This window comes from Haplochromis burtoni, unplaced genomic scaffold, assembly GCF_018398535.1.
Source record: "Haplochromis burtoni strain Fernald_Lab_line unplaced genomic scaffold, NCSU_Asbu1 Contig_704, whole genome shotgun sequence".
In the NCBI taxonomy this organism is placed as follows: domain Eukaryota; kingdom Metazoa; phylum Chordata; class Actinopteri; order Cichliformes; family Cichlidae; genus Haplochromis; species Haplochromis burtoni.
The window spans coordinates 1-27,870 of record NW_024583065.1 but is presented as its reverse complement, the minus strand read 5'-3'; the positions used below and the strand labels follow the sequence as shown (position 1 = coordinate 27,870).

The 27,870-nt window shown below is 39.9% G+C and overlaps 1 protein-coding gene across 1 annotated transcript in view; it reads left to right on the top strand.

The window, feature by feature from the left end:
- The window catches only part of trappc9 (trafficking protein particle complex 9), a gene marked incomplete at its 5' end in the record, with an annotated part of 200,264 nt that extends 175,704 nt beyond the window's left edge, over positions 1 to 24,560 (top strand). The window contains 2 exon segments of the mRNA XM_005949770.3: positions 22,837 to 23,060; positions 23,850 to 24,560. Coding sequence (XP_005949832.2) covers positions 22,837 to 23,060; positions 23,850 to 24,029 — 404 coding nt within the window.
- Between the last annotated feature and the right edge of the window lie 3,310 nt (positions 24,561 to 27,870).

The window sequence follows — 27,870 nt, the reverse complement described above, 5'->3', positions numbered from 1 at the left end:
AACGAATAAACCGAATTTCCAGTACAAACTCCCCCCACAGATCTTTATATCCTCAGTGCAAACTAATCAGAAGTGCAGCCACATATTTTTGCTCCAGGGTATGTAAAAATCAAGCAGCTCGACTTTTTTTTGTTTTTTAATTTTTGCCCAAGTTTGATGTTCATGCTGGAAACAAATGCTCTCAGACCACCCGTGATTCTTTTAAATGGCAGGTAGAAAACCGAACAAGTCAGCAGCTTGCCATCATCTCCTACTGTCACATTGCAGCTTGTGCTATGTTGAGAATCGCACTACAAGGGTGCTAATGATGATGGCGATCGCAGCCAGAGGCAAGTGCAGCTATTCTTAGAAGCAGCACTTTTTATTTAGGAGGAGAGAAGCGTGTCGTCGTCTGCGGCATCTCGCCTGTTCTTTTTTTCCTCACTTCATTAATCTGTTCATTTATTCAGTGGACTCCTCTTAATCTCATTCCTGTCTCACTCATTCATCATACCGGGATGGGTTGCCTTCTTCATTTTCTCTCTCTGTGCAGCTGAGCAGCAGTCCCAGATCTCAGTTGTCACAGTGATGAAAATAATAACTCATTGAAGTGGAAACCATGCATTGAAATACCAATTTATAGAATTGCTCACATGCCTGCAATAGTGGCAGATTTTGAAGAAGGCTGTAAGGATCCAGGATGTAAGAAATGTACTGCACACCTTTTCCATCCATCAATCCTTCCTCTGCTACTTATCTATTCATAGTATTTTTTTCGGTCACTACCCAGAGCTCATGGAAATAGGTGATCTAGCTTCCTATCTGTGACCTCACCTTGTCCCAAAATGTTTATTTTGGGACTCGTGTGTTATCTTTGCAGAATGATAAAGGTGTGTAGACTGGCCCAGAGAAGCTACAAGGGTCAGTCCACCTGCGGACCTGCCACTCACTGCTGGACAAGACAGACATTGCAACCCCCAGCTTCCAAAACTGGCTTCTAAGCATACTTTTTTTTTTTTTTTTTAAACAAGATTTCTCCAGCAAGACGTGCAGATGCTTTGGTCGTGAGAAAGTTGGTCAATTATGTGTCTCAAAAGTTAAAAAAAAAAAGAAAAAAAAAGAGCAACATTATTATTTATTTTAAGTTGGATTCAAGGCCGTGATGAATATGAAGTAAAATTTTCCTGCCAGGCCTGTTTTGGTTTGATCTCCACGTTTCTATGAAAAAGTTACATTTTGTGTCTTTATCCTTCAGTAACAGATTAAAATATTAGGGACTAGATTTAATAATGGTCTTGCGTTGGTTACTGGCAGCCAAGTTTCTTTTTTAGAGTGACCTCCACATTTTGAAACAGCAGTTGGGCCAAAGTGAACAATAGCCTGCATCTTTTCTCTGCAGTGCACAATATCAGAGTGATACTGTATTGTTTTAGAGCTCTTACCTGCTATATGGAAATAGATGCCAAATTGCAACAATTAATGGGGCTCAGACAGATCTTAAGTGTGTTGCTAACATTTACAAACATGGCACGTCAGCAGTAACACACAAATGGGGATCTGTTGGTGTCGTTTTTTTATGTTCTGTCTGCACATTACAGTTGGCTGTATGACACAAATTTCAGGTTTTTGTAATACCGCAGCTCTTGTCTGGAAGAATCTTGTGCTCCTTCTCAGCCATGACATTTTTCACAGTCCCCAGCAATTTCTAACACAAAAATCTTCTACTTGAGATAAAAACTGTTTCAGATGCCTCTCATTTATCTGAGCTGTCATGCTGTTTCCAAAAACACACATATGCTTATAATAACCTGTTTTATTTTTGGTTTGGAGATTACAGACTCCCTCATCAGCTCTGCTAGTTTTGACCTGCTATTTTGCTTTGTTCTTGGTAGAGTGCTGCTACTGATTGAAATGAACTAGCCACATCTTGTTTACAAATGAGTATGTTGTTAGCATATCGCTCACAGAAGTCTCCATCGACATAGTAAATCTGGTCCTAGGAATCCTCTCACGTTTGTTCCAACTCTTTGGAGAGGACTTATGGACAAGTCATTAGGTTTGATACTTGTTGCTTCTTGAACCAAAGATAAGAAAAACACAGCTACAATGTCTTTGATGAAGTTGTTTGGAAACCTCTTCACGTTGTTTTCACCTAGAAAGCAATAGACGGTGATATTCTGATGGAGGTTTCTTCCTGTTAAAAGGCAGTTTTTCCTTTCCCACCGTCACTAGGTGCTTGCTCAAACAGGGTTTCTCTGTTTTATTGTTGGGTCTTTATCTTACAACGTGAAGCACTTTGAAACGACTGCTGTTGTGATTTGGCGCTATTCAAATAAAATCAAATACAATTGATCCAAGATAGAGAAGTATTACACGGCAACTACTTTCTAGCTTTTTTTATTTTTAGTATGGTAATTTTCCCTTTGATATTTCTTAATTGTTTTCATTGTATTGGTGCAGGGATATGAAAAGCCACCAGTCAGCTGTCTCCAGCAGATAAAAGTCTCAGAGTCAGTCTTTCATCTCTAATTGTATCTGATATTACTGGTAACAAAGAGAATATATTTAAAGAGAAAGCATTGTAGTGGTCTTTAACGGACCTCTGCTCTGGAAGCACCAATGCCATTTGTAGTGCAGACATGTAAGACTTTCAGGGACAGAGCAAGCGCATGAGCTACTACTGAGAGCTGCTGCTGTAGCTACTGGAGGGGCCGGCATCATGGTGCTTTCAACTGAATCCAAACTTCCAGATAATTTGCTTAGCTAAGCCAAGGGGCGCAAATGGATGCAGAATATCTGAGGCAACCCTCAGAGCCCCATTGACAAATGTGATCTTGGCTCTGATGTCAGCCCTCACTGGGATTCAGCTGACATGCTGTCAGAGAGTTGTCCTTTTGCCTTTTGTTCTCCTCTGTCATGCATGCTCATGGTGTAAAGCTGCACGGGCAAACCCCAGAAACAGTCATGTAGGTCTTTACAAGCGATCTGTCACCAGTGCTCTCGTTGTTTACTCCCACTCTCAGCTTATCTGATTGACACGCAGAAAGGGAGAAGAGCCGGACTGACTTGGGTTGTATATGATTATAGTGCTGAATGCTGCATCTTTGAATTGTTTTTGCTGCCAACTATGCTCTTGTTTTATCCTCCCACACAGTTACAGGGTACTTACCTTTGTCTTTCTAACAGTTGTTTCATATGTAATCACATTCACCAGCTTGTTCTCATTCAGTAGATTAAAGTTGATCTACAAAAAGGTCTTTTGGCTTTCAAGTGGCTTTTTATTGCAATGAATATTAATATAGATATAAGCTATTTTCACTGTGGTTATGTCTGTGATGTCTATCTGCAAGTCAGACTAGCTCGTTTCGCCAGCTTTATGTAGCATGCAAGTCGGCTGGAGGTTTTAAGTAATTTTGCTTCATAATAATTACTACTGGTACTTGTGGAGTTCTTATTCCTTCATCCCTCAATCCTTAAAAAATCCTGCATCACTTGGAAGATTTACGCTTACAGCCCAGAGAGTTCTGCACTGTAGTAATGGTTTGCATCAGGAACAGTGATTTTGTTAGCTTCATAAAGTTATATCCTCACCCCAAACATTGGATAACTACTAAAGCCATTGCAAATCTACTATTGAATATTAAGTTAGACGTAAATTTTAGTCTCCTTTGTAGTAATAGACCATCACCTGCTAACCAATGCAGGCAAATATATTTGTGTGAGAAGAGAAAACCACAGCAGGAATCTTCACTGAGAATTGGGATTCTTCTTATCTTCTTACCCAGCAGAACATGGGCTGTATGGTAATTTTTTCTTTCTTTGTCTGCACTGACACCCCTCTGCTCTGCTTCAACATATCAGTGCCAAATACAGGAATGGTGTCGTTGGGCTACCACTGAAGAAGAGATACAGATGCACAAGTATTTTCCTTACTTAATATGCTGTAAGGGAATTGATGTACAGTATTCACACAAGCACCAATAATATTCAGCCTAATGAAAGTTATTTTGATCCTTTCTAACTCGCACTAGAGTCATTTGAGCATTGAATCCACAAATAATGTATCATATTTGAGATGAGTGTGGTTTTTGTTTTTCCTTTAAAAACCCTAAAATAAAGTTCATATGTGCAAACGTATATTTCTTCTTTGATTTAGAATGACTGACACAATGTTAGAGTAGTGTTTGTGCCAGTGAAGTTCAAAGGTTGTTCACAGTTGCACCGACTCTATTAAGTTACAGTTTTTCTCAAAGACCTCAGCCTGGACCACTTAAAGTGTCAGCGTTTCTTTGTGTCTTTCCAGACTTGATTTATTATTACAAAAATCTATAAATCATTCATTTTGGTAACTTGGTGCCCTCCTTTTATTATTTTATTAATTTAGAAGTCTGAGCTTTTTGTGAAGCAGCACTTACAGTGTGTGTTGGGTTGAATCGAGGGGCGTGTGAGTAAAATGGGCTTAAAAAAAGACTTGTTTTCAAAAATCACGAGTCTAACTTTAAGTGAATTTTCAGTTTCATAAAATGTTTATTTAAAGTTTGAATAACGACCCCTGCCCACTTTATTCCGGTTCCCAACCCTGTGTAACAGTGGACATTTACATGTTTTGATTAAGAATCCTGGACTCATTAAAAAAGTGAGCATCTGCACACACACTTTAATTTTGCAATAACAATTCTCTGCTTCAAATTAGCCAAATAAAATACTGAAGTGTTTTTGATTAGTGTTCTTTATCAACAGGTTGTGCCTGGTGCTCTGATCTTGGTCCTCATCAGTGACACAGCCTCTCCTCTACCCCTTAATTATACCAAACACACACAAACCTGCTCTGCCTAATTAGACCTTGGATGAGAGCCACAGAGGTTTTGCTCATGCCTCCTTGTATAATTGCATCTGATATTCACTCCTTAACAAGATTTTGCTAACCTTCTATTGACATTTAGACAATAAAGTTCTGATGGGGGGACGGGAGCAGCCGAGCTCAGCTGGCCTGTTAAACCTCCTCGAGCTCAAGCATCTTGAGTTACCGTCCACTTGCTCTTCATTGGAGTACGAGTCAACCTTCTGCATTTACTCTTCAGATGCTTTATCACTGCCAGAAATTATCAGACAAAGTCCTTTGATTTTTCTGTGAGATCATGTAATAAATTGGAAGAATATTATTCATAAGTCTGTCACTTCTTTTGATCAGTTTGGTAATAAGAAAAAATGACAAGAGGGGATTGCAATAGTCAACTAGCTCGAGCCACAAGTCTCCTTCTACACTGCAAACCTGGAACAGACCACATCCTGTTTGTGTACAAAGAGACAACAGGCAAAAGAGATTAACATTTTTTTAAATTTATTTATTTAAAGCAAAGTAAACTGCTTTTTTAAATTAAATTAGTTTGTTTGCTGAGGTGGATTCATACTGTTGTGTGTTGCTCATGTATTTGTGACTTTACATCGACTGCCACTTTATGCTTTTTCACCATAATTATACAAGAAGCACTCAGAGGGCCCAGCTCACTCTGTGCAGTGTTTACTTTTAAGGGAATTTGTATTTAAACATTATATAAAAGTAGGTAATGGATAATAGGTACTGATGTGTAAATAACTGGACATGAATAACTTATCATATTATATTACATTATGTTTCAAACTAAGTTGCTCTCTCTTTCTCCTGACAGTACTTTCTTTAAAGATATAGCGTATTTTGGGTCAGCTTGAAAGAAAGGCAGATTTGAAGTGTAACAGTGAGGTCAGAGGTCAAATATCACACCATTTTTATGGTTAGATTTTTGTTGTTGTTGTTGTTGGCTGCTGTTTCTTTATTAGGAACAGACTTTTTCATATTTGACCAAAATCACATTCTTGACAGTAGAAAACAGCTAAATGTTGTACTTCAGTATAGTTGTAATGCACTTAGTGGATACACACTTTTGGCAGCTCCCTTATTTCCCATGAGGACACCATAGCGGGTTGATCTGCGTGCTTGATTTGGCAGACTTTGCAGCAGAAGTAAAATAAGAAACTAGAGAAAACATACGAATGAGCTTCTGTCACAAACCATAAAAATTGAGTATAATAAGCTTTATGAATGTCACTTTTATTCCAGAGCCATTGAATTGGATTGCATTCAATTGTACAGGTGTTCAGCAATAGCCATAACAAGCCCCCATTTGCTGCAACAGCCATTTGGTCCGTGAACAGATGGCAAATAAATAGCCAGATGTTGTATGGTACTTGACAGTAGAAGAAGATTTATAGCTTCTGTTTTGTGAGCTGTGAGACCTTGTGGCGGTGCAATTTTGAATTTATCCAAGACAACGATCTACAGAGGCCTCTGTCGAAGTGTTAACATCAAGGACGCGAGGGTGTGCTGCACCACTGTATAATGCATGTTGGTTTTAATCCTGGGATTTATTCATTTCTCATCAGTCTTTCATCATCCAGCCAAGGGCAGCACATTGAATTTTGACCGGACTCGGTGGCGATATGACTATTTTTCACTTAAATTAGCTTTGATAGACAGCTGTGCCAACACAGGCAGCTGTCTGCTTGGCCCTTTTGTTGCTGTTGGCTCTTTTTCCATTTTTAATGGAGTCATTTGACAAACGATATGGATTATGGTTGTGTGGTACAGACCATCCAATTAGTCAGTCACTTAGCACTAATTTGTGTGTATGTATATGTAACACCCCTTTAGTTTATGAATGTAGGTAGCATTAGCTGATAACATGGTTGGTCCTGGCATAAAACTATGGTGGCGGTCGGTTTGCTAAAGTTTGGATCCAAAGACCAGAAATCAATAGAAATCGATTTATGATGCCACAGTGGCTAAGAGCATTTTTCATACACAGTGAGCAGATGGTGTCACCAAGTAATACTTAGCTTATGGTATCTTCTTTGTATCCTGGCCGACATCACCCACGACATGGAAAACTAGCACATAGAAAAGTATTAACAGAAATATAAATGCATAAATAAAGTATTGCTGGAATAATGCAGAACAATATTGCTATCAAAGTATAGGTTTATTTTTTCAAAGTCTTTATTTTCACAGTTAAAATTTTAAAGCTTTTCATTACTAATTACTGAAAGCTTAAAGACTCACTGCTTATCATTATGGTGCCTGCAGGGGTCCATTCAAGGTGCAGTAAGATTTTACAATTCCCTGTTTTATTTCTGACTCATTTTTAATGGTCTTTTTTGTTTTAAGCAAACTGCCTTCAGATTACTGAAATCTCTTTTTTCTGTGATCTGCAAGTATCTAATCACAGCGCCGCGTGTCTTATTCTGAAACACTCATGAATCGAAAGATGTCTAATACACCCCTGGCTCTCTCTCGATGGCCTTTGTGATGGCCTGTGAAGGTGGTTTACTTCACTCGTCTACTATAGAGATAATTGATAGCCCCCAGTACTCATTACTTTTTCCTATATTCAAATCTGAGTAAATGCATAAGATTTGCCAGCATAAATAACCTGTCTTAATACCTTGGAATTGACTGCTTTATTACTTAACAGTGGCATTTAACATAAAGCAATAATAACTTCTTTATTTCTTTTTTGTTGGCCTTGGCAAAATCAGGTGTTGGGGAAGTAATGTGTGTTAATTTTTCAACAGGCATGGTGCATTGTTGGATGTGTGCAGTACAAACCTTTTATCTAAGTGAGCACTTTGCACCAGAGCTGTTTGAGAATAAAATCTAATTATATTTGCTCGGTCTAGTTGGTCACCTCAAGCTACTTTTCCTATCCTTAAATCTTTACCTGGTCTTTTTATAATGCATAAACACTCAGGTTTTACATAAAGAAAATAATCAGGAAATGTAACAAAGCAGGGATCATATTTACAGAGAAGATACAGCTAATGGAAAGTAAAATGAATGATCACAATGAGCAAGCCACCAGTGCTAATGAAGGAAGACTGATAGGAAATGCTGAGAGGATGAGGGAGGAAGGGGCTGCAAGGTGGAGGATACAAATTAATGTGAAAGAGTGGGAAGAAGGAATCAACTTTGACTTGTGGAGATGGATACGGCGAGCACGTCCCACATCACTTAATGAGGGGGAATGATGGGGTTGAGAAGTGACAGAGGGGGAGATGGAGTGCAGTCATTGGAAGAGTTTGGAGGATGAATAGTTTCGCATGCTGACAGTGATCTGGGAGAGGGGTAGTCAAGACTGATGGAGCAACTGCATTCAGGTACCTGCTTCAGGAAGTTGATTGGTGGAGGTTGGTTTAGTGATGTAATGCTGTCCAGTGAGGTTTAACTTAGTCTAGAAACTTAGTGTTGGCTAATTCTGCTCGACCGTCTTTAGATTGTTGGAAAAATTTCACGTTCTTTTTTTCTTTTATCATGTTGAGTAAACTTCACTCAATCGGTTTATCATTACATGCCAAAGATGACGATAATAATGATCCTAGTACTTGTTTTATTGGTTTGAACAAGAGGTACAAAAATTATATTCTCCATGGCTAGTTTCCAACTTTGTTGATGTGTGCATGCAGTGTGTAAACTAATTAGAAAGGCATATTGGTCACGATACCATCTTTTATTAACTAGCTGTGCATGTTGTTTTATTTTATTTTAGTTTATTTTTTAAGAAGTTTTCCTGTTGTAATTTTCCTCCTTAGTGCAATGTAAAAATTTAAGTTGATTACATTTTTACATTTTTTTCCTACCAGCTGGCAGAAAAAGAAAATGTGATCTCTATAACACATTTCTTTCATGAAAACTAACAAACTTTGTTTGTTTTAGGGGGGTTTGTCCAGGTAACTCATTTTTATTGCATTATGGCTTAAATTATATATGAGAGCTGCTTTAGTATGAATAACAGGTGGGAACCTGAGAAGTAAGCAGACCATTTTTTCCCATAAGATGTTTTCTTTTCTAATTTTTTTTCAGGAGTCAAAATTTGAGTTCAATTTAATATTACAGAGAATTTTAGATGCACCTTGCTAGCCATGCTAGTTAGCCTGGTATGCGTACTGTTCATATATAACAGTGCTATTCGGGCCTTTTATAATGCCTTAAAATATACATGCAAGATAATTAACGCTAGATGAAGGACGCTTTACCGGTGACAGAAGAGGACTACTTTCTAGTCTTAATATTCCATGATTGTGATTTTATAATTTCTTCAACAGAATGGAAACCAAAACGAGTTCTGTGTCTAATAGGATGAATTTTGAATATCATTCTCTTATTTTTTTTAAAGTTTATTTTCTAGTCCTGTGGATGCATGCTGGCAATAACATCCTAGAAACTTACACTTGCAATCATTTTAAAATTCTTCAAAAATTATGCACTTTCCATAGTCTGAAGTCATGCAGTGATAAAAGTAACAGTCCCCTATTATAAGATCTACATCCTCTTCAGCTTTAGTCACACATGATGTTGATAAGCATTGTTTGCATGCCGGCTCGGAGTCTCACATCTGAAATTAAGTGCATTCATCTCCACTGTGCTGAGAAGGGTGGTAATTAAAATGTGTTGGAATACAGTGCAGTCATTACAAGACCTGCAATGAAGCATCACTAACAGATCTCAACAGAGACGAGGGCTTTGGCCAAACTCAAACTTTAAACCCAGTACTTTTCCATGTTTGAGGCTGTTTTGATTAGAAAATAAGAATCTCTGCAGGTTGGAGTTTGTTTATAATGCGGAGTTTTGAATGAGAAGATTTGCAGTTTCATTTACTGTATCGGTCCTTGTTGAATCGTTGATGTCCCTGCAGGTGACTGAACTAACTTTTCTAAAACATTGATTGCCACACATTCTGTGGAGGAAATAATAACCTTGCAGGTAGCTCTGCTGTCTATAGTGATTTCCCCCCAGCGAGGTACTGACAGCTCATTACCTCAGAATTCCTTCTTCACACTGATAATTCACCCAGAAAGCCATGCATGTCACCCCTTGGTTTCTTTCCCTTTGATGAGTGTGCTTCATTTATGTGAATGAGAAGACTTAATTTTGCTTTTCAGTTATTTTTACTGAGACAGCTGAACGTCAGGTCATACCAGCATTTTTACAGCAGACAGTCCACAGGAAATACCAGACTTTATAGATCATCTCGATGAGATAAAGTTAATCAATCCAGTTTAAACATTTATGTAGATTCCTGCTTAGTCGATCTTAAACATCTTAAACATGGCAGCAGTGATCAATCTTAAGTTAACAGTAATGACCATAAATGAAATGGAAAGTCAAAAATTGAGCGATGATGCAGATTCTTTGCACTTGGTTCTTGCACACCTCTCGTCCCTGTGATAGTGGCAGAGATAACAGTGTAAGGCTGGAGTCGGGTTCAGCATCTCAGAAGAGACGTACAACAGGTTTCAGGTTAAGGTCGCGCCGTTGCTACTTGCACACAGGTTTGAGCAATAACACTGATTTTATTGGATGTGAGAGTTTATATATATTTTTATATAACTGTTAAAATTTAACACGGTGAACTTAACAAGGGAATGATATAATGGAATGTGATGTACAGTAAACTGTGACAAGGTGAAGTAGTAAGCATAGTTTTGTGTGTGTGTTTCTGTACATCCACAGGAAAACACATCTCCTGTACAAAAGTGATGTTTTCTTTCTTTGGTAGTTTCTTAAAGCCTACATGGATTGCATGTACCCGCGGGTTTAATTCGTCCATGACATAATTGCTACATTAAAGTACTGTACCCCACAGTGTTTCTGTTTGGAACATTATCTGCTCAAGAAACAAAAAAGCAGCAAGAGGGACATCATGCAGCAGCAGATTGTGTGTGGGTGAACAGGCAGGGATGTTTTTGTGCACCCCCCCTCCTTATTTTTTAAAATAAATACATAAGAAAACAACATTCCCTTTACTGTCAGCCCTTTGGTTCTTGCCTGGGAAATCCTCTTCAGTCACTGCTGCATCTGCGTCATCAGGAGCAATTTTTACCACTTTCAACCTCCCACATGATGGCAAGCTTGAAAAACAAAGCGAGGCACTATGGGAAACAGAGGTGATTCCCCTGCCTTCTTTTTAAACCTCGTCTGTCATCTTGAAGCAGCTTGAAGGATATTTTATTTTCATTGTGCCTTTCTAGTGTAATCTGTACTAAATGTCCAGAGAATTGCTTTTAAACCTTAGTTTTTAACTCAGATCCTTTTTATTCCTTACCACCATAACACGTTTTACAGTGAAAGTCCGTAAAATTAGAATCTTACATGCTTTCAAGGGATATCCTTATTTCCAAGGTCATTCTCATGAAAGCTCTCCATGTCAGTGGGGTTTTCACCTCATTAAACAAAGATCGGCGTGGATGTCGACGAAACAGCGGTGCGGGTTTCTTTTCTGAGCTGGTTTTAATTGGCTGTAAGGTTGGGACAGGAATTCCACCTCGGTGCCCGAAGGTATCTCCAAGAAGAAAAAGTGGATTCATTTGCATAATTAGGGTTGGAACATATTAAGAGGAGAGGCACAGTAGAGTAATGAGCCAAGAAAATGAGAGTAAGAGTGCAGAGCGGCATATGACACCAGCCATGTTTAGATCTGAACGCAGCGAATCTCTCAGGGGAGGCTCGCTAATGACTTTGATTTGTCTGGAGATGAATCAAAACAGTTGCTGCCTCCGCCTTCTCCCACTCCCCAACTCTGAATCTGTCCTCCTCAAACAAACACCTCCACCTCCTGTTGATATTGTTGTTCCAGTGTACAGGGTAGAATTGGCTCAGCGAGCGATTGTACAGCAGCCTTGTTTGGTTTTCCAGTTTTGGAGATTATGCTTGTGGAAGAATAGGCAGATACTTTATGGTGCTGAACGTCCCCTGCAATTACATATGCCACACCATCCCAGTTAGCAAATATTTGATGGTGCAGAGACTATGAACCTTATTGTCATGCAATACAGTTCTCACATTTATCATGTTTCAGTTTGCAGTTGTGCTCGTCTGTGTTTGCAGACATCGCTGAATTGTTAATTCATGGCCAAAGCACCCAGTGTACCTTTTTTTCTTTTTTTCCCCAAATCTGTGATGCTACTATGCTTGCATTGGTTGCAGTTATCAAATTATCATACACTTTTTTTAGGTTAGTTAAATATTCTATCACTATATCATCATCATGTGTTATAGCACTCCCTGAAGAGTGCTTGTCAGGCCAGTTGTGATATTTATTAACCCAAATGAGCCTCCACACATCCCAGGGATATCTGTTCTTACAACAGTGAGCAAGATGACATCCAGTTACAATAATACAGTCAAGAAGAAGCAAGAAACCAGAGTTGACAAAAGCTAAAAGCTGCAATATATTGCCAAAAGTATTCGCTCCTCTGCCTTCACACGCATATGAATTTGAGTGGCATCCTATTCTTAATCCTTCCAAAGCCGACTCTTTGCAGCTATAGCAGCTTCACCTCTCCTGGAAAAGCTTTCTACAAGCTTCAGGAGTGTGTTTATGTGAGGTTTTAACCACAGACACATTTGTGAGGTCTGACACTGATGTTGGCGAAGAAGGCCTGGTTGTTTCCTACTATTACGTGTGTTTATGCAAAGCTAAGCAGCTGCTGACTGTAGCCTCTGATTTAACACTTGTAAAACTACCCTGTGCATGAACAGAATGCGGATGTTTTGTTTATAATCCACAGGGTTAGCTATCTACCCAACCCCTAAAACAACAAATCGGTCATCTAAGTCAGCAAATCGGCAACCAGTCTCCATGGTCTCATTATTGACAGTACACAGATGAGTCACTTTATGGATTGTGACAGTGGGCAGAATGAATAAGAGCAGGACTTTGTAATTGAATTTTTTGTTTGTTTCTCTGCATCTAAGCTGTTGGATCTTATAGATGTCAGAGTAATTTGTTTTAAAGCAGATAATGAGAATTTTCTTGTTTTTGGAAATCGCTTGAGAACAGGAAACATTAAGACTTTTTTTATGAATAATAGTTGATGATTGAAAGTCATCTGGTAAGTGTATAATCCGTCGTGCTGTATGGTCACTGATAGAGAGAAAAGCCGTTCTGGTTGTGTTAAAATCAGTGTTTTGGATTTTCAGATTTATTGCAGCAGCTGCTTTTTCCTGTTTCACACTCAAGCTATCGATGTCTGCTGGGGGAAGATGGCCCCAATTACTTCTTGTCTATATGTGATTAACAGAGATTTGCCTTTAAACTCTAAGTGCAAGGATCTGTTCAACACTTATCTTCTGTCCAGCTCACCTCGGACATGGACCAGTAGCTTCAAGCGTGCTCCTGATTGTGCTCCAAACCACATTGGACACATGGAATATGAATTTACATTTCTAATAGTTTGAGTAACGCAGAATGGTCGAAGACGCCTCGAGATAATTTATCATGACCGGTGTCGTTTTGCATGTATTGCAGTCACATAAGTGTTGTCTCAATCAGGCGAGTGCATCTCTGAGCTGTTAACATGATTGGCCTTAATTAATTCAGAGTTTTCTGATATCAGTCCCAAATGTAGTCTGCAATCAAGTGTTTTTTTTTGCCTAATTGAGGCCAAGTGCCACACTAAATTACTTTATGGAAAATTGAAAAATTGGATCATGGCAGTTTTATTGCTGTTTGGTTACAGGTGGATATGTGAGAGGGGAAGAAGACAGGAAAGAAAGCCAAAGCCCAAAGCTCATATCCTGCTAGTGTGTACTGATGCTTCCTGGGAAGATATTCAGAGGGGAGGAATAAGAGTTCAAAAAGTAATATCACGCTGTAGCACAATAAGTCCTCAAAGTTAAAGCTGCAGAAGGCTAGATAAAAATGTGTACAGCCAAATAGTTTCAGTGTAAGCCTACAGGGTGTTCTCCTTTGCTGCTCAGGTGCAGCGGCTGTGGTTCATACTAAAAATGTTGTTACAACTATTTAATAGGTTACTGCTAACTTTAGCAATCATAGTCCTTTGGGGATGACTTTTAATGACTCCAGTGCTTTCTGACACTTGTTCTAGTGTCACAGTGATGTTGAGTTGGGGTTTTTTCAGTGTACCTGGCATATAGGGTTGTTCCAAGCTTCTTGGAAAACTTTTGTGGATTTAGGTTTTCTCCATATTGTCTCTCTCAGTTGGTCCTTGTTTTGAATCTGTGGGGAGATTGCATATTCTTCCAATGTCTGTGTAGGTTGTCTCTGGGTTTTCTGGCTTCCCTCACAGTCCTGAGATGTGAGTGGGGTTGGGTTTTAAAGTGGTGATTCTGCCCAGGGTGTACCTGCCTCTCGTCCTATGGCTGCTGGAATAGGCTCTAGCAGCTCCATGACCCTGAATTGGATACACAGACAAAGATGGATGGATACATATCAGACACAGTTTTTCCTCAGTTTAAGAATAAACTATCATTCATGATAGTGTTCTCTTTAGCACACTGCATGTTTTAATTACTCCAGAAGCACAGGCGTGGTTTATTTCTATATAACTCAGAGCAGGAAAAATCATTTATCATAATGTTGAACCTTAATTTCCTGTGGAAAAAAAAATGGTAACATATGTATTTGACTAATAATTCTTCATAGTGTAAACAAAGTTATTTTTTTGCCAAGATCTTCTCTCTTAGGTGCTGAAAAGATGACGTTGTAGTAGGAGTGCTGCTTCCTTTCTACACACGTTAGACCAGTATTGCTGTTGGGGTAGCTAATAATTGCCCCCAGCCTGGTATGTCTACTATAAATATGAAGGATGATGTGATCCGGAGTCTTTGACAATGAGGTTGCTGAATGGGTAGTTGACAAAAAATGTACAAATAAGCAGTTTACTTTATCCTCAACTTATAGGCTGTATTGGGATTTGGACAGAGTGCGTTTATCTCTTAAAGCTCCAGACTACACAAGCATTTTCATAACCAATTCTCAGCATATGATAAAACCACAACTGGAAAAATTATATACAAGCATCTGCACTGGGAAAAACCAGCAGTTAAAAAAGAGTCCACCCCTGCAGAGCTAATGGGCTGCATCATTTCAACCAGGCATTTAAGAGAATTATAAGTTGTTTGGATCCCATCTAAATGCTGCTACATGGGTACATAAATTGACATGAAAACCTACACATTTAAAAATATTTTCCACAGTCTATCAAGGGGCTGGCATAAACATGCGAAAGCTGAATTTCTCTCAAACCAATTGTGGACTTTTATTTTATTTTCCCCCTCAAAATTACAAATGCTGTTTGAGGCCTTCCAGAGTATTATAGTATGTATGGAATTCATATAAAGACATTTGTGGCTCCAGAGGAAACTGCATGAAGTGTGTATGATCAGCTGGAACTGAAGTCAGTTCGTGTGCAGTGAGAAAAATGTGAGCTTACTCAAATCTCTGTAGCTGATTGTGATCTGAGCCTCGGAGCTGTCGCCTACATTAAAGTATTTGCATAACACCCGATTCTGTATGTTGAGCAAATTATACCAAGTTTTCTAAACATCCATCGTGGGTCTGAGAATATTATTAAAGGTCAAGTGTAAAGGATCAATGATAATATAGTGTATATTTCCATTTTACAGTTACATTTTTTGGGGAAAAATAGATATTGTTTCTATACTTTAGTGGATGCTTGTCAATCAGCCTATTAACAGTGACAGTGATCTGTTTTGAACACACAAACACAAAGATGTTAGGCAACAGATCCTTTAAGTCCTGTAAGTCATGCGGTGGGGTCTCCGTGAATCGGCCTTATTTGACCAGCACATCCCACAGCTGCTCGATTGGATTGAGTTCTGGGGAATTTGGAGGTCAAATCAATGCAAAGTCATTGTTTAGCTCCTCAAACCATTTCTGAACCGTTGTTGCTTTGTAGCAATAGGCCTGCTGAATAGGCCGCATCCATCAGGGAACACTGTTTCAATGAAAGGCTGTGCATGGTGTGACATAATGCTTAGGTAGATGGTACGTGTCAAAGTAACATCCACATGGATGGCAGGACCAGAGGTTTCCCAGCAGAACATTGCCCAAAGCATCACACTGCCACCGGCTTTCTTACTTCCATTGCTCTGTGGGCCAGTTCTGATGTTCACGTGCCCATTGTTGGTGCTTTCAGCAGTGGACACACTGACTGTGTGTGTCTGTGCAGCCATGCACAACAAACTCTGATGCTCTGTGTGTTCTGCCACGTTTCTATCACTTGGACTTTTCTTGGACTCCTTTGATAGATACTGACCACCGCAGGGACAGTCTGTCCTTTGTCAAACTCACTCAAATCCCTAAACTTGGCCCATTTTTCCAGCTTATAACACGTCAACTTTCACTTCCTCCCTAATTCATACAGGTGCCACGGTGAAAAAATAAACAGTGTTATTTACTTCACCTGTTGGTGGTATATGTACACTGTGCACTTGTTCAGAATAGTGTTAGCTAAACTTATACCCACACACTCTTGTTAGTTTATTAACTCTCTCTATAAACTGCTAGAGAATCCTCTGAGGAATCCCACAGCTGTCCAGTTCTAATTTCAGTTTTTCCTCAGTGTCTGGATGTGCTGTGGAGGTCACAAAAGGGGGCTGTGGGTTGTTTCATCATTCTGCTTTATCCACAGTTAGGTCTGGCAGGAAGTCAAGACTTTTTTTGCAGGTCATCCCAGTATGGGGCCACTAAAGTGTAATGGCACACAGCCATCTCACTATTGCTCTCCCACACTATTGATCTGTTTTATTTCGAGACGCTGCTGTACAGCAAAGATACTAGAGCTAAAGCGTTATTTTCTCTTATCACACTCACAGTTTAGTGGAAACAAAATTGTTGAGGAAAAAATCCAAGTATTTGGTAAAGTGTGAACCATGTGCTTAAGGCGGGCTGCGTTATATCATGCCTCGGTTGTTTCAATACAGGCAGGAAGGCAAATGAAATTAGAAAGCAATGGAAAACAAACAGAATGAAAATATTGAAGGTTACCACTTTATTTATATATTTTTTACATGTTAGGATCACTGGTGGGAGCATGTTAGTCGATGGTGCTGTTTGGATCGGGTCTTTACATTGTGAGGACTTTGGGTGACATCTGCCTTGTGTTGACACTGCAGGCTTTGGCACCTTAAAACCAGATTTTAGCTGAAATGAAACAACATTTGAAGAGCCATGAGCCAGTCTAGTCACATTGTTGGCCTAGTTTTGTTTTTATATTCATTCATGGCATTTCTATATTCTCTCTTATACAAGAGAGCCTCTCACATCTAATGTGATACTTTTATGAAGCACTAAAGAGCACGCTCTTATTTCCACTCGTATTCTGACATGTAGCAATAGGTGGAATTGTTAAATGTCTCAAAAGGTTTGAATGATCATCTTAACCTGTGCATCCCCCTTTTGAGTGCAGCTGAAAGTGAAGAATAAGGATGCAAAACAATGGCAACCTTGGGTGCTGCTCTGCACACAGTGAGCCAGCTGAGTACAGCAATATTGTTGAAGAGGAAAACACAGAGATTGAATCAAGGGCGAAAAGGGAGAGAAGTATTATTTTGGTAAACAGAAGTCACGTAGCCACCAGTCGGGAATTAAAGCGAACGCTTTGGATGAGTAATGCTGCTGCTGCCGTGGTCGTGGTGCGTACAGGCTGGAAGCAGCCCTCGGTAAGGTGTCCCGAGTGGAGACGAGCCAATATTTTTCTACCAAGCTCATAAACTGCAACATAACCCCCAATCTTTCTGCTACAGGCTGCTGCTGTGGAGTTGAGCAAGTCTGCTTGTTTAGGGTGAAGCTTCTTAAATATGCTTCTGTTAACTGTTAATAATTACATACAGTGTTGGGTTTTGAGGAGAGGGGACAGATGGACAGCGATTACTCAGACCTTTTAGAAACATGTTGCAATGAGAGCAAATTTATAGCCGAGTAAATTTGCCTTCGCAAACTTATTAGACTGCATATGTTGCCACAGGACGGCCCGAAATCAGCAGACTTGTAGATGTACTGGCCTCCTGCTCCAACAACGTGGAAGTGTTTTATGTCACCTGAAGTAAGCGGGCTCCTATCATCTTTTCGTTGTAGCAGATGGAATATTTGATGGAAAGACGAGAGATATCAAATGAGCCGTTGTTATGGGGATAATTCTAAAAGGGGCAGATGGCTTTGGGGAATATCACAGGCTGGTGGGTTATTTTTAGACTTACTGCAGCACACCTCAACCTTTCAAAGCACATCCTCCGCCTCCGTTGGAGCATTCATCAATGACCCTGCCTTGCCAGCGGCCGCTGGCCGGGATGAGCTGTTAAACTCTGCTGACCTGGTCATCTGGGCCAGAGCACAACTCTTTGTTAATGTTAATCCTGCTGGATAAATCACTGTCGGTGTAGTAAGCCTCACCAGTAAGCCTGGTTTTACTTTACACAAGGGCTTTTGGTCGTGAGCAGGTCAGAGAAATCACTGTTGATTGTTCTTGATTTTAGCGATTTGTCGTGTACTATTTATTATTCAGATATGGAGTTATCTTTAATAATTACTAGCATTACTGTAAGCCTCTTCTCTTGACGCCATTGCTTTTCTTGCACCACAAAGGCATGCACGCTCATTGTCGACATATCGCTGATGTAATCAGTTTTCTGCGGCGTTAACTCTCCGTGTTTAACGAGCATTTCCTACACGAAGTGTGATGAACGTGACATCTGTATTTGTTTGGCTCTAACTCATCCTCTTCTCGCTGTTGCTGCACAGTATTTGAGAGTGAATCTTAATGAGCTGTATTGACACCCGCGGTGACGCACGTTATAGTCTAGTAAACACTGGCAAATCACCCGGTGTCGGTCGTCATCCTTATCTTCACCTGCGCTCCTACTTCAAGGGTGACAGAGACACTGCGAGGGGCGGAGAGGCTTGTTTAATCAGAGTTGCGTTTTGATCGGTGGCTTTCATACTCGCAGGAGAAAGTGTCGTCTCTCTCTCTCTGTTTCCTTCCTGGTTGCTGTGGCGACGCCTGCTGCAGCGCTTCACTTCTGCCAACTCCAGCAGCATCTGGGCAGAAGTGTGTGTGAGTGCGTTACACATATTATGTAACAAGTTAGCACAGGCACCAAATTAATAAACAGATCAATTTCTCTCGTTTCTTGGAGTTTATTAATGAACCCGTCACAACCCAACAAATCAATACATTAAAAATGAGCTGAGTTCTCTCCCAAGTCAGTTCTTAGAAAACACACACATCCCCTGTGATGCACCTGTTGCTCCTGCAGCACTTGTTGGAGCAGCATTTGGATATTTAATCCTCCTTCATGCTGACTTTTACCTAATCTGTGTTTTGTGGCGTCTTTCGCTTGCGTAATTCCCTCAGCTGGCCAAACTGCTCTATGGCTCATTTACCACCTCATTTTCTTTGCTGCTACCCAACCCTCGTCCTCCTGCCTGGTCTGACGTGAAGTTCAGATGAGGATATTTATTTCACATTTTTTCTAGGATCTGAGAGCTAAGCAATCGTTTGGTTTATCGCTTTCCAGCCACAGATCATTGTAATTGAAGTTTTATTAGAAACAAAAACAGGATTTGTGGAAGCACAAGCACAACCTTACTATTTAAAGAGACGATAATGAACATTTTTCTGCTTAACAGGGAACAGGCAGTTTTAAAGGGTTAAAAATAACAGTTATTGAAAGTTGTCCAAAACTTGTAAACTTTGGGTTTCATATTAAATCAGCGTTTTAAGTTTCTCACTTTGAAATATCAGAGATGAGACCTTAAGCTAACATTAGTTGAAGAAGCTGCAGTGTAGAGCTAAGACTATATGCATCAACAAATCACATCTCCTCTTAAGCTTTGGTAAATAATTTCAGACACAATCATAAATCTTACTGATAACAAAAGGTATCACTTAAAGTGTACTTGGCGTAGACTTTGCCTGGAAAATTTGAAGCTGTGCATATAGAATGACTGTGTAGATACACAAAAAAACTCAACTTTAATCAGATTTTCATTACAAACGTGTTCTCCTTAACTTGTTCTGGATTATTTTTTCCCATTTAAAGCCTGTGAGATGAAACTCATGCTTATTCAGCCTTCATAAAACCTCGACGCAGAACTTAACAGAAGGCTTTGGAGATAAACTGCGCACCGTGGTTCTCTCAGTTCTGCACAACAACAAGAAGAACACGGCAGATGCTTTTCAAAAGCTGGAGGGACTCGTAGACGTTTGCAGATGCGCCCAGTGAGCCATAGCCAGTCAGAGACCTTGATCTCTCCCGTCTTGGCTGGCTTTTACTTTGCTCGTATGTGCTAATTTACCAATTTGATGAAATCCTTTTTATATAATCATAGGTAATTGCATCTATTTCTAACTCTTGTGGAATTTTCCTCTTAGCAGTGGCCCTCTTTTTCTTCCCACTTGTTGTTTTTCTGCGTTGGTTATCTAAGTCAGAAGATTGCCTCTGTGCTGATATGCAATCGAGGATGGCAGAGTAGAGAAACTGCAGCAAGTGTTCAGGCTGTGGGTGTGTGTGTGACAGAGCTGCGCGTGTGTGGGAGTTCATCAGCTCATTACAGACTAACCATCCTCTTTTGTTCGCTTTTAATGTGAAAGAATTTGTTTCCAGTTTTAGAGTCAATGTAGGCTACCTATAATTTGCACATCTCCTAGCAACAAGACTTTGAACAAACTAAATATAACTACTTGCAAAGGTGTCACTATAGGCTGAGCGCTTCTGGCTATGAAAGAGTTATGTTTTGTGCGTGTGTTTATGGATGGGTGTGTGCACGCACATCACCAGAGGTCTTCCAGTAAGAGCAAAAGTCCGTAATTTTCCAAATGCTCTTCACAACAGCGTGAGGTGATTACAGTGTTGGAATAACAGCAAGCAAGTCAAGTAGATCTCTGCTGCACATTGTAGGAATACTTGATCATGTGCACGTCCACATGGCTAAACCTACTTAGTTTTGACACAATGTAATAAGTATTTGCAGGAAGAGGCCTGTATAGAGACAATGCGCGGATCACAGAGCTGCAGTTTCTGCTAAGTGAGTTCGTGTACTGGAAAAGGCAAAGTAGTTTGACTCGTACCGGGAAATGCATTATTTATACATGCACATAGCTATCAAATTAATATTGGTGGGACAGTGCATGTAATGGGGGTTAAATGCACGCAGAACACATTGCAGTTGGAGCTCAGTTGCTTGAGCGGCCACAAAATGATCCGGGTTTAGAGCAGGGAATGGATCACTGTGCTGTTAAAGAAGTCAACACTTTCTTTTCTAAAGAAAGAAATATCTGCTGCTGTGAATAAAAACAATAAGTACTCGAAACAAAACAAACTTCTTTTTATTCTAGACTACAAAAGTACAAAAAGTGTGGAAGAAGCCTCGAGCTAAATTTAGTAAGAACTGGAAAATCTACAATATTGCAAAAAATAAACAAAGACAGTTGATGATATTATCTTCATAATCCAGCCTTACTCTCAGGGCTATATTAAAGTTAAATAATAATAATATAATCATAATGGGATTTTTAATTGATTGCATTGAGATCTTGGACGTCCACTTTAAGCTCTTAAGACCCGAAGTCTTTCATGGCATGCATTTTTAATTTCTCTTGGTTATTTGGGCTGATTGGGACCTTTATTAATGCAAAAACAAAGAATTATGTAATTTATTTTAACCTGATATGCATTTTAACTACAAAAATACTTTTCTTTGCAGGATATTGCACTGTTATGTGGATTGTTTATTCCAATCCTGGTCCAATATCAGCAGAGTAGCGCAGCATTTTTCAGTATAATCATTACAACATATGACAATCTTGCCCACTTACAGCGTTCTTTCTTTTTATTTTGCCAAATTTTTGTACTTAAAATTATAAAATTTCAATTTTTTTTCAATAACAAGAGTTTCACATTGTATGTTGAGTCCAAATGTCAAAGACGGGTGAAGCAAAACATGATGAGCAAGGGCTGGAACTAAACCAGAGAGGGAGAAGTGTCTACTGAGGTCATAGATCCGAGGAGGACGATGTTGTTTCTACAAAATGACTTCTTGTTGCTACCAGAGGAGCTGCACCCTGCTGGCCACTCGAAAAAAATGCAAGCTTCAGCCAGTTAAAGTTAGCTTTACTTTTTAGATCCAGAAACTTCTCTATATGCATCCTATGAAGTCTAGACAGACGCTGAACACAAATAATAAAAAGAAGGAGAAGAAAAGCTCTCGTAGCCCCTCAGTGTGTGCTGGTGGTAGTGTGTGTTGAGTGAAGTGTGTTCTTTAATACAGACGTGAGTCTCAATGTCACCCTCCTGTAGCTCCAGCCTCCCTGGGGCTCTCTCTCACTGGCTGTGACAGCACAGCCTCAGCTGCCCACACCCGTCCTCGTTCCCCCGCCTTCCTGCTGGATTGCCTATCTTAATACTTCCCCACTTGCCACCACCCCTCACTGTACACAACAGATCGGGGCACCAGCGGCAGCGAGCTCAGCTCTTTCATCTGCCTGTCACACAGACTGAGCCGCTCTGACTCAGTGTTTATCACAGCCGCAGGTGTTACACTAGAAAGTATATGACAAGTGGTTTTCACGTGTGCGTGTGTGTGTGTGCGTGCACTGCTGTTACTCTCAGAGGAGTCATTACTCAGGTGATCTTTTCGGGAGCCCCTGAACTCCCACGTTTGAAGTCGATCTTCTTCTTAGCCTGCCCGGAGCGTGTAGGCGTTCAGTTCACTGAGCTCATTGTTCAAAACAAATCGTTGTCTCTCCCCCTGCACCTTAGCCAAACAGGGAACACATCAGGACTCAGTGGCCAACCTTTAGAGGAATTGAACTGAACTCACTCAGTGTGGATTTATTTCTTTTGCGGTTGTGAGTGTGTGTGTGTGTGTGTGTGTGTTGGGTGGTTGTTATATTACTACAATGAACCCTTGCTAGATTTGAATGTTGTTGTTTTTTTATTCTTTCTCTCTTGTCCTGCCCATACTGATCCTTTCTGTCGTCCTTGTTCTGTTTTGTTTCAAGATGTGTTGGTGAATAAGAAACCGTGTGACTGCGATGTCATCGCCGACTGTAAAGTGGGGGATGCTGTGAGCCTGGAAGTAAAACTGACCAATCGCAGCAAGAATTCAGTGGGGCCCCTGGCTCTGAACGTGGTGCCATATCAGGACTATCAGAATGGAGTCCAGAACTACGATCTGGAGGACGGAGTCACCTTCATCGGCTCCAACACCTTCTACATTGATACGGTCGGTCAGAGCCACAGTTCTATATTCATGTTGTTTCCCAGCAAAGACCTGAGATATGCAAATACAAATCTATTCTTAATGGTGATAGGTCGTTGCAGCAGAGGTCACATATACTCAATTGTAACACAGTCACATCACAGGAGTTTAAGCTGATATTGTAATGGGCTCAGTAATTCCTAACTAAGGTAATTGCATTTTTTAAGCTCATAATTTCTGGAAAGAGGCATAGTTTAGTCTTCTTAGTTTAGTTTCCCATATATGCTGCACATCTGGGAACGGCAGAGACAGACGTGACTTTTGTTTTGATCGATTGCACAAGTCACTGTCAGTTACTTTAAATAGAATTGAGTGGCTAAGTAGACGCAGAGGAAAACACACTGGAAAGTCTAAAGGTTCTACTTTTCTTAGCAAAACAACCCTAACGCCTCAAAAGACGGCATGGTCCTTTTACTCTCATCGTAAAAAATTTCTATTGGCTCTGAAGAGATCCTCAGAGTCAGTATTTGTATATAACCGCTTCTCATTTCTGATGTTAAACAAGCTGCAGGCTGTTGAACAGGATTCGTCTGGTGCCAGAACAAAGAGTTTTAAAAGCACATGAAAGAATACTTGAATTCTTCGCTTTCATGAATGTGCAGAACTGCTTAATTCTGGCAGTCGTTCTCAGCTGAACGAGAACTTGTCTGCTCTTCATCATCAAAGCCAGTCATGCAGCTGAACCTGCATTAGGGAATAACAGCGAGGTGACCACTAACAGTTCTTACTGCTGTGTCTCTTTTCTGTCGCCAGGTTAAACCCAACGAAAGTACTGTATGTGAGGGTGCCCTGCTTTTCCTTTACACCGGAGATTTCTACCTTAGTATCAAATTCCAGGACGACAGCGCTGGACGAGAGCTTCCTTTGGCCTGGTTCACTCTGCCCAGCGTCCACATCAGAGCGCTCGACACTCCACCACAGGCCGGGGCCTGAGGACTTCAAGGTCATAGACCTGACCAAGAGATCGGGCGTTTTGTTGCTGTTATATGTAAATACAGTAGCATTATAATGAATTGACATGTGAATATCATTTTGGTAAATGTTTCTGCATTTGTATAGTTAACACAACCTGTGTGCTTGGGGTGAATAAAAACAAAACACACAATCTGCAAATTTGCGCGGGGTAATGTCAGGTGAAATGAAATTCTCCATCCTTTCTGAGCGCAGCCATTTAGTGCAATCACAGCAGGGAGACAAAGTAAATCGGCTCGTTTCCTGGTTAAGACAGCACAGCAATTCACACTGTTAACCAGCAGCAACACATGTTAACAATGTTGATCACTGAGGAAGCAAGCTAGCTAGCCTCAGATACAGGAAGTCATCTTATTAGCTGTGCAGCAGCATCTGATTTTGTGTAGCCCTGATTTGTCAGACTGTGGATTGCTCTGTGTTACACATACTGTGTGGTTGGTTGTCAGTTGTAAGTCAAGGGGGAGTAAGTGTGCTCATGTTTTCATATTGTCCGAAAAACAAGCTGGTTTGTTAAGTTGGGTGCATGCGAACCAAAGTTAGCCTGCTTTTTTAGCCCATAGAGGTCAACTGGGGGATATTTGGACCAACACTTCCTGTTCTGTACCAGCCTCAGTTTTAACAAAGGCTGATGCATTAAAGAAGGCTGATAAAATATAATATGAAAACCTGAGCACACTTATATCTGAGCATTGCCAGCAGTTTCAAGATCCACCATTTACTTGCACACAACCACAGTCTGCTCACAAAGCCTGCTGTTCCTGGCCTGCACATTCAGCATATTCACAGGAGACATGGCTGCTATATGAGAAGAAGGTGACCTTGAACAAAAGTTTAAGTTAAGAATGGTTTTGATTTTCTCACCTCATATACTGGCTGGTTAGAAGCAGCCTGCTGGATAAGCCACAGAAAGGTAGCGCAAGACTCAACAAGGACGTGCAAAACGATGCTAGTGCTTTTTTAGTTGTTATTACTACAGTGCCAAATTCTGGGTTTAGCCAAGAGTGAACACTGAAACTGTTTCCACTGTTGTATGGACTTACCTCAGCCTGTATCAGTACACTGAATTATGGATTTGAGTCTCTTAGATTAGGCCTGTTGTGTGTGACTTATGATAGCTGTAAATATATGTTAAAAGAAGACGGCTATTGTTCATTTGGGCATCATTAAAGTTTTCATTTGTCTATCCAAGCCATTAAATATTCGTGCTTCATTTATCGTGCCCACTGAAGTGACCTTTACTATAACCGCTTTTTGCGGACGCTCGATTCTGACATTTACATTCTTCAAAATCCATGAACTGCAATTAGAGAGAAAAATATTACAGAGTAATAATCATTTTAAATGTTGAATTAATGCTGGAACAGCCAAACGCCGTGTTGTTGACCGGTGATAGATTGCAGGCTGTTTGTGCACTTTGAGTTATACACAGTATATTTATAGCCTGTGATTGAGTAGCAGCTACACTGAGACTTACCACAGTGTACACATCTGTGTTTTAATGCTCATTGATGCACTGGGAGTTACCCAGTGCACCCACAGCACTGCTAATAGAGTCCATTTGAAATCTGTTTTCCAGTAACAGTTGAATTTCTGCAACCTTTCAGGTTACTACAGGTCCCAGCGGAGTCTGAAAAGAAGGCTAATAGCAAGCTCTCCCACCACCTGACACTGAAACTGTACCATGAAAGAGTTTGTATTCATATAAAGTTGTAGACAGGTTTTATAGATGTATTTCAATGGACTTCTTTTTGTTTTAGTGCTGTGATGTTTTCTCCTGCATACAATGCAAACAGTTCCAAACTCATGCCCCCTGTACTGATGAGTTTATCTATGCATTTATTTGTTAGACTATTAATAGATTCTGCGCATGAGCGCCTATCAGCTCAATGTGCAACTCATTTAAAAATGAACTGTAGCTCCAGGTGGGTCCTCCTGCATTCATATGGTAAAAACATATTTTCTCTTAAACACAGTTGTTGATATCAAAGTGTGCACTCTGAGCTTCTGGCCGACAGACGGTGCAGTACACTCTCACTTTCAAATGTGCTGGACCTGAAAATCAACCTAAATAACAAAGCAAAGGTAGCAATTAAACGTATCCTACTGACTTTAAGTAATTTTGATTACATGTCAATCTTTTCCTTAATAATTAATTATTTGAATAACTAATAATACTTATTTAGCTTAAAATAGCGTAATTCCCCATGTAATTAAATGGAATTTCAGTGTATTGTATTTGAAGTGACAATGTAAGTATATTTACTAATACTTAGACAGTAGAATAAGAAGGTAACAGGTCAGGTTTTTAAAACAATCATACTGTAAATAAATACAAGCAGTGCATAAGTAATTTTTCAGTACTTTTTGGGACAGAGGCTGTATTATGGAGTGTCTTAACCTTGGCTTTGTTGCATCTTTATTTTCCTACATTGTTATTTAATATTCATTATATTGATATGTGTGACGGGTTTTGTGTTATTCAGTTGTCCTTTGTGTACTTATGGTGTAAGATGGGGAAAAATAGTTTTTCTGTTAAATTATCAGGAAATCATGCGCTAGTTGCATTTACTTAGAGTATAATTTTTTGTTTCCTTTAAAAACTTGACTTTTTATGTCCTTATTCTAGCGTATCTACCTTTCAATATATTCAAATAAATATAATTACACTGTAATTTCAAATAAAGTGGGATGACATCCTTAGTCACAGACTGTATTATAAAGTGTTAATAAATTTGACACTGTTTCAGTTGCGTTTTACTCCAAATGGTTGCGTCCTGTCTATGGAGGCAAAGAATCGTGTTTTGGTTTGTATCCCTAGTATTGGAGCACAGATTCCACTAATTCACCGTGAATGCCTTACACGGCCCAGAAGAAGAGCTGAAAAGGAAAAGCAGAAAACTGGAGCATTAAGAAGCAAGTGAACCTTCTGTGTGCTTCAGACTGGCCTGCCTGAGAAACACGGCACGTGTTAGAAAGTATGAATTTTATCCTCGTCGGTCAAACCAAACACTTGCCTGTCTTACAAACGCCACATGTTTGTTAGCAAAGTTCCCTCAGAGCTACTGAAGACGTTTGACAAGCATTTTCACAGACCTGCTGTGGCTTACAGCTTTCTAATTGGTTGTTGGCCAATTAGAAAGCTGTAAGGGAGGAGGATGAGAGCTAAAACCGTAATGACGGACACGCCTGGGTCTCATCTCGTTTTGGCTATTGTTGACTAAATATTTCATCAAAACCTTTACAGGACATTTCATGCGTCGTACTGTCCATCAACATCTTCAGAACTCCAAATGAGGGAATTTCTTTTTAAGGTGGCACACAGGCAGTCCTTGTGGAAACAGTGTCTGGATTTAAAAACAAGCACTTCAAACACATTTTATTGAAGGTGTTTTATTAATATATATATTTTAATCTCATCTTTGTCCCAAACAGTATACTGACCATCCCAGGAGTGAGACCACCCAGAACAGACTTCAGCATCATGCCTTTGAGTTTAAATGAGGTTTCTTATCAAACATCAGCACTGAATTATTAGCCCCCAAGCTTCATTAACTTGCAGCAAACCTGTAATTCTGATTGTAATCAGCCTAACAATCATCCATCAATCTGATGTACTTCCTCTCTGCCTGAAATTAGATTGTTTCAAACGTGAGGAAAGTCTTTAGTTTCAGAAAAAACGAGAGCCGTAGTGTCTGTATGAAAACGGTGATGAAAATGACTCTGCAAGAAGCCAGAGTTCAATTAAATCTCCTCTCTTTCAGTACTGACTGCTAAGTCATGTCCATTCACATATATCGGCAGC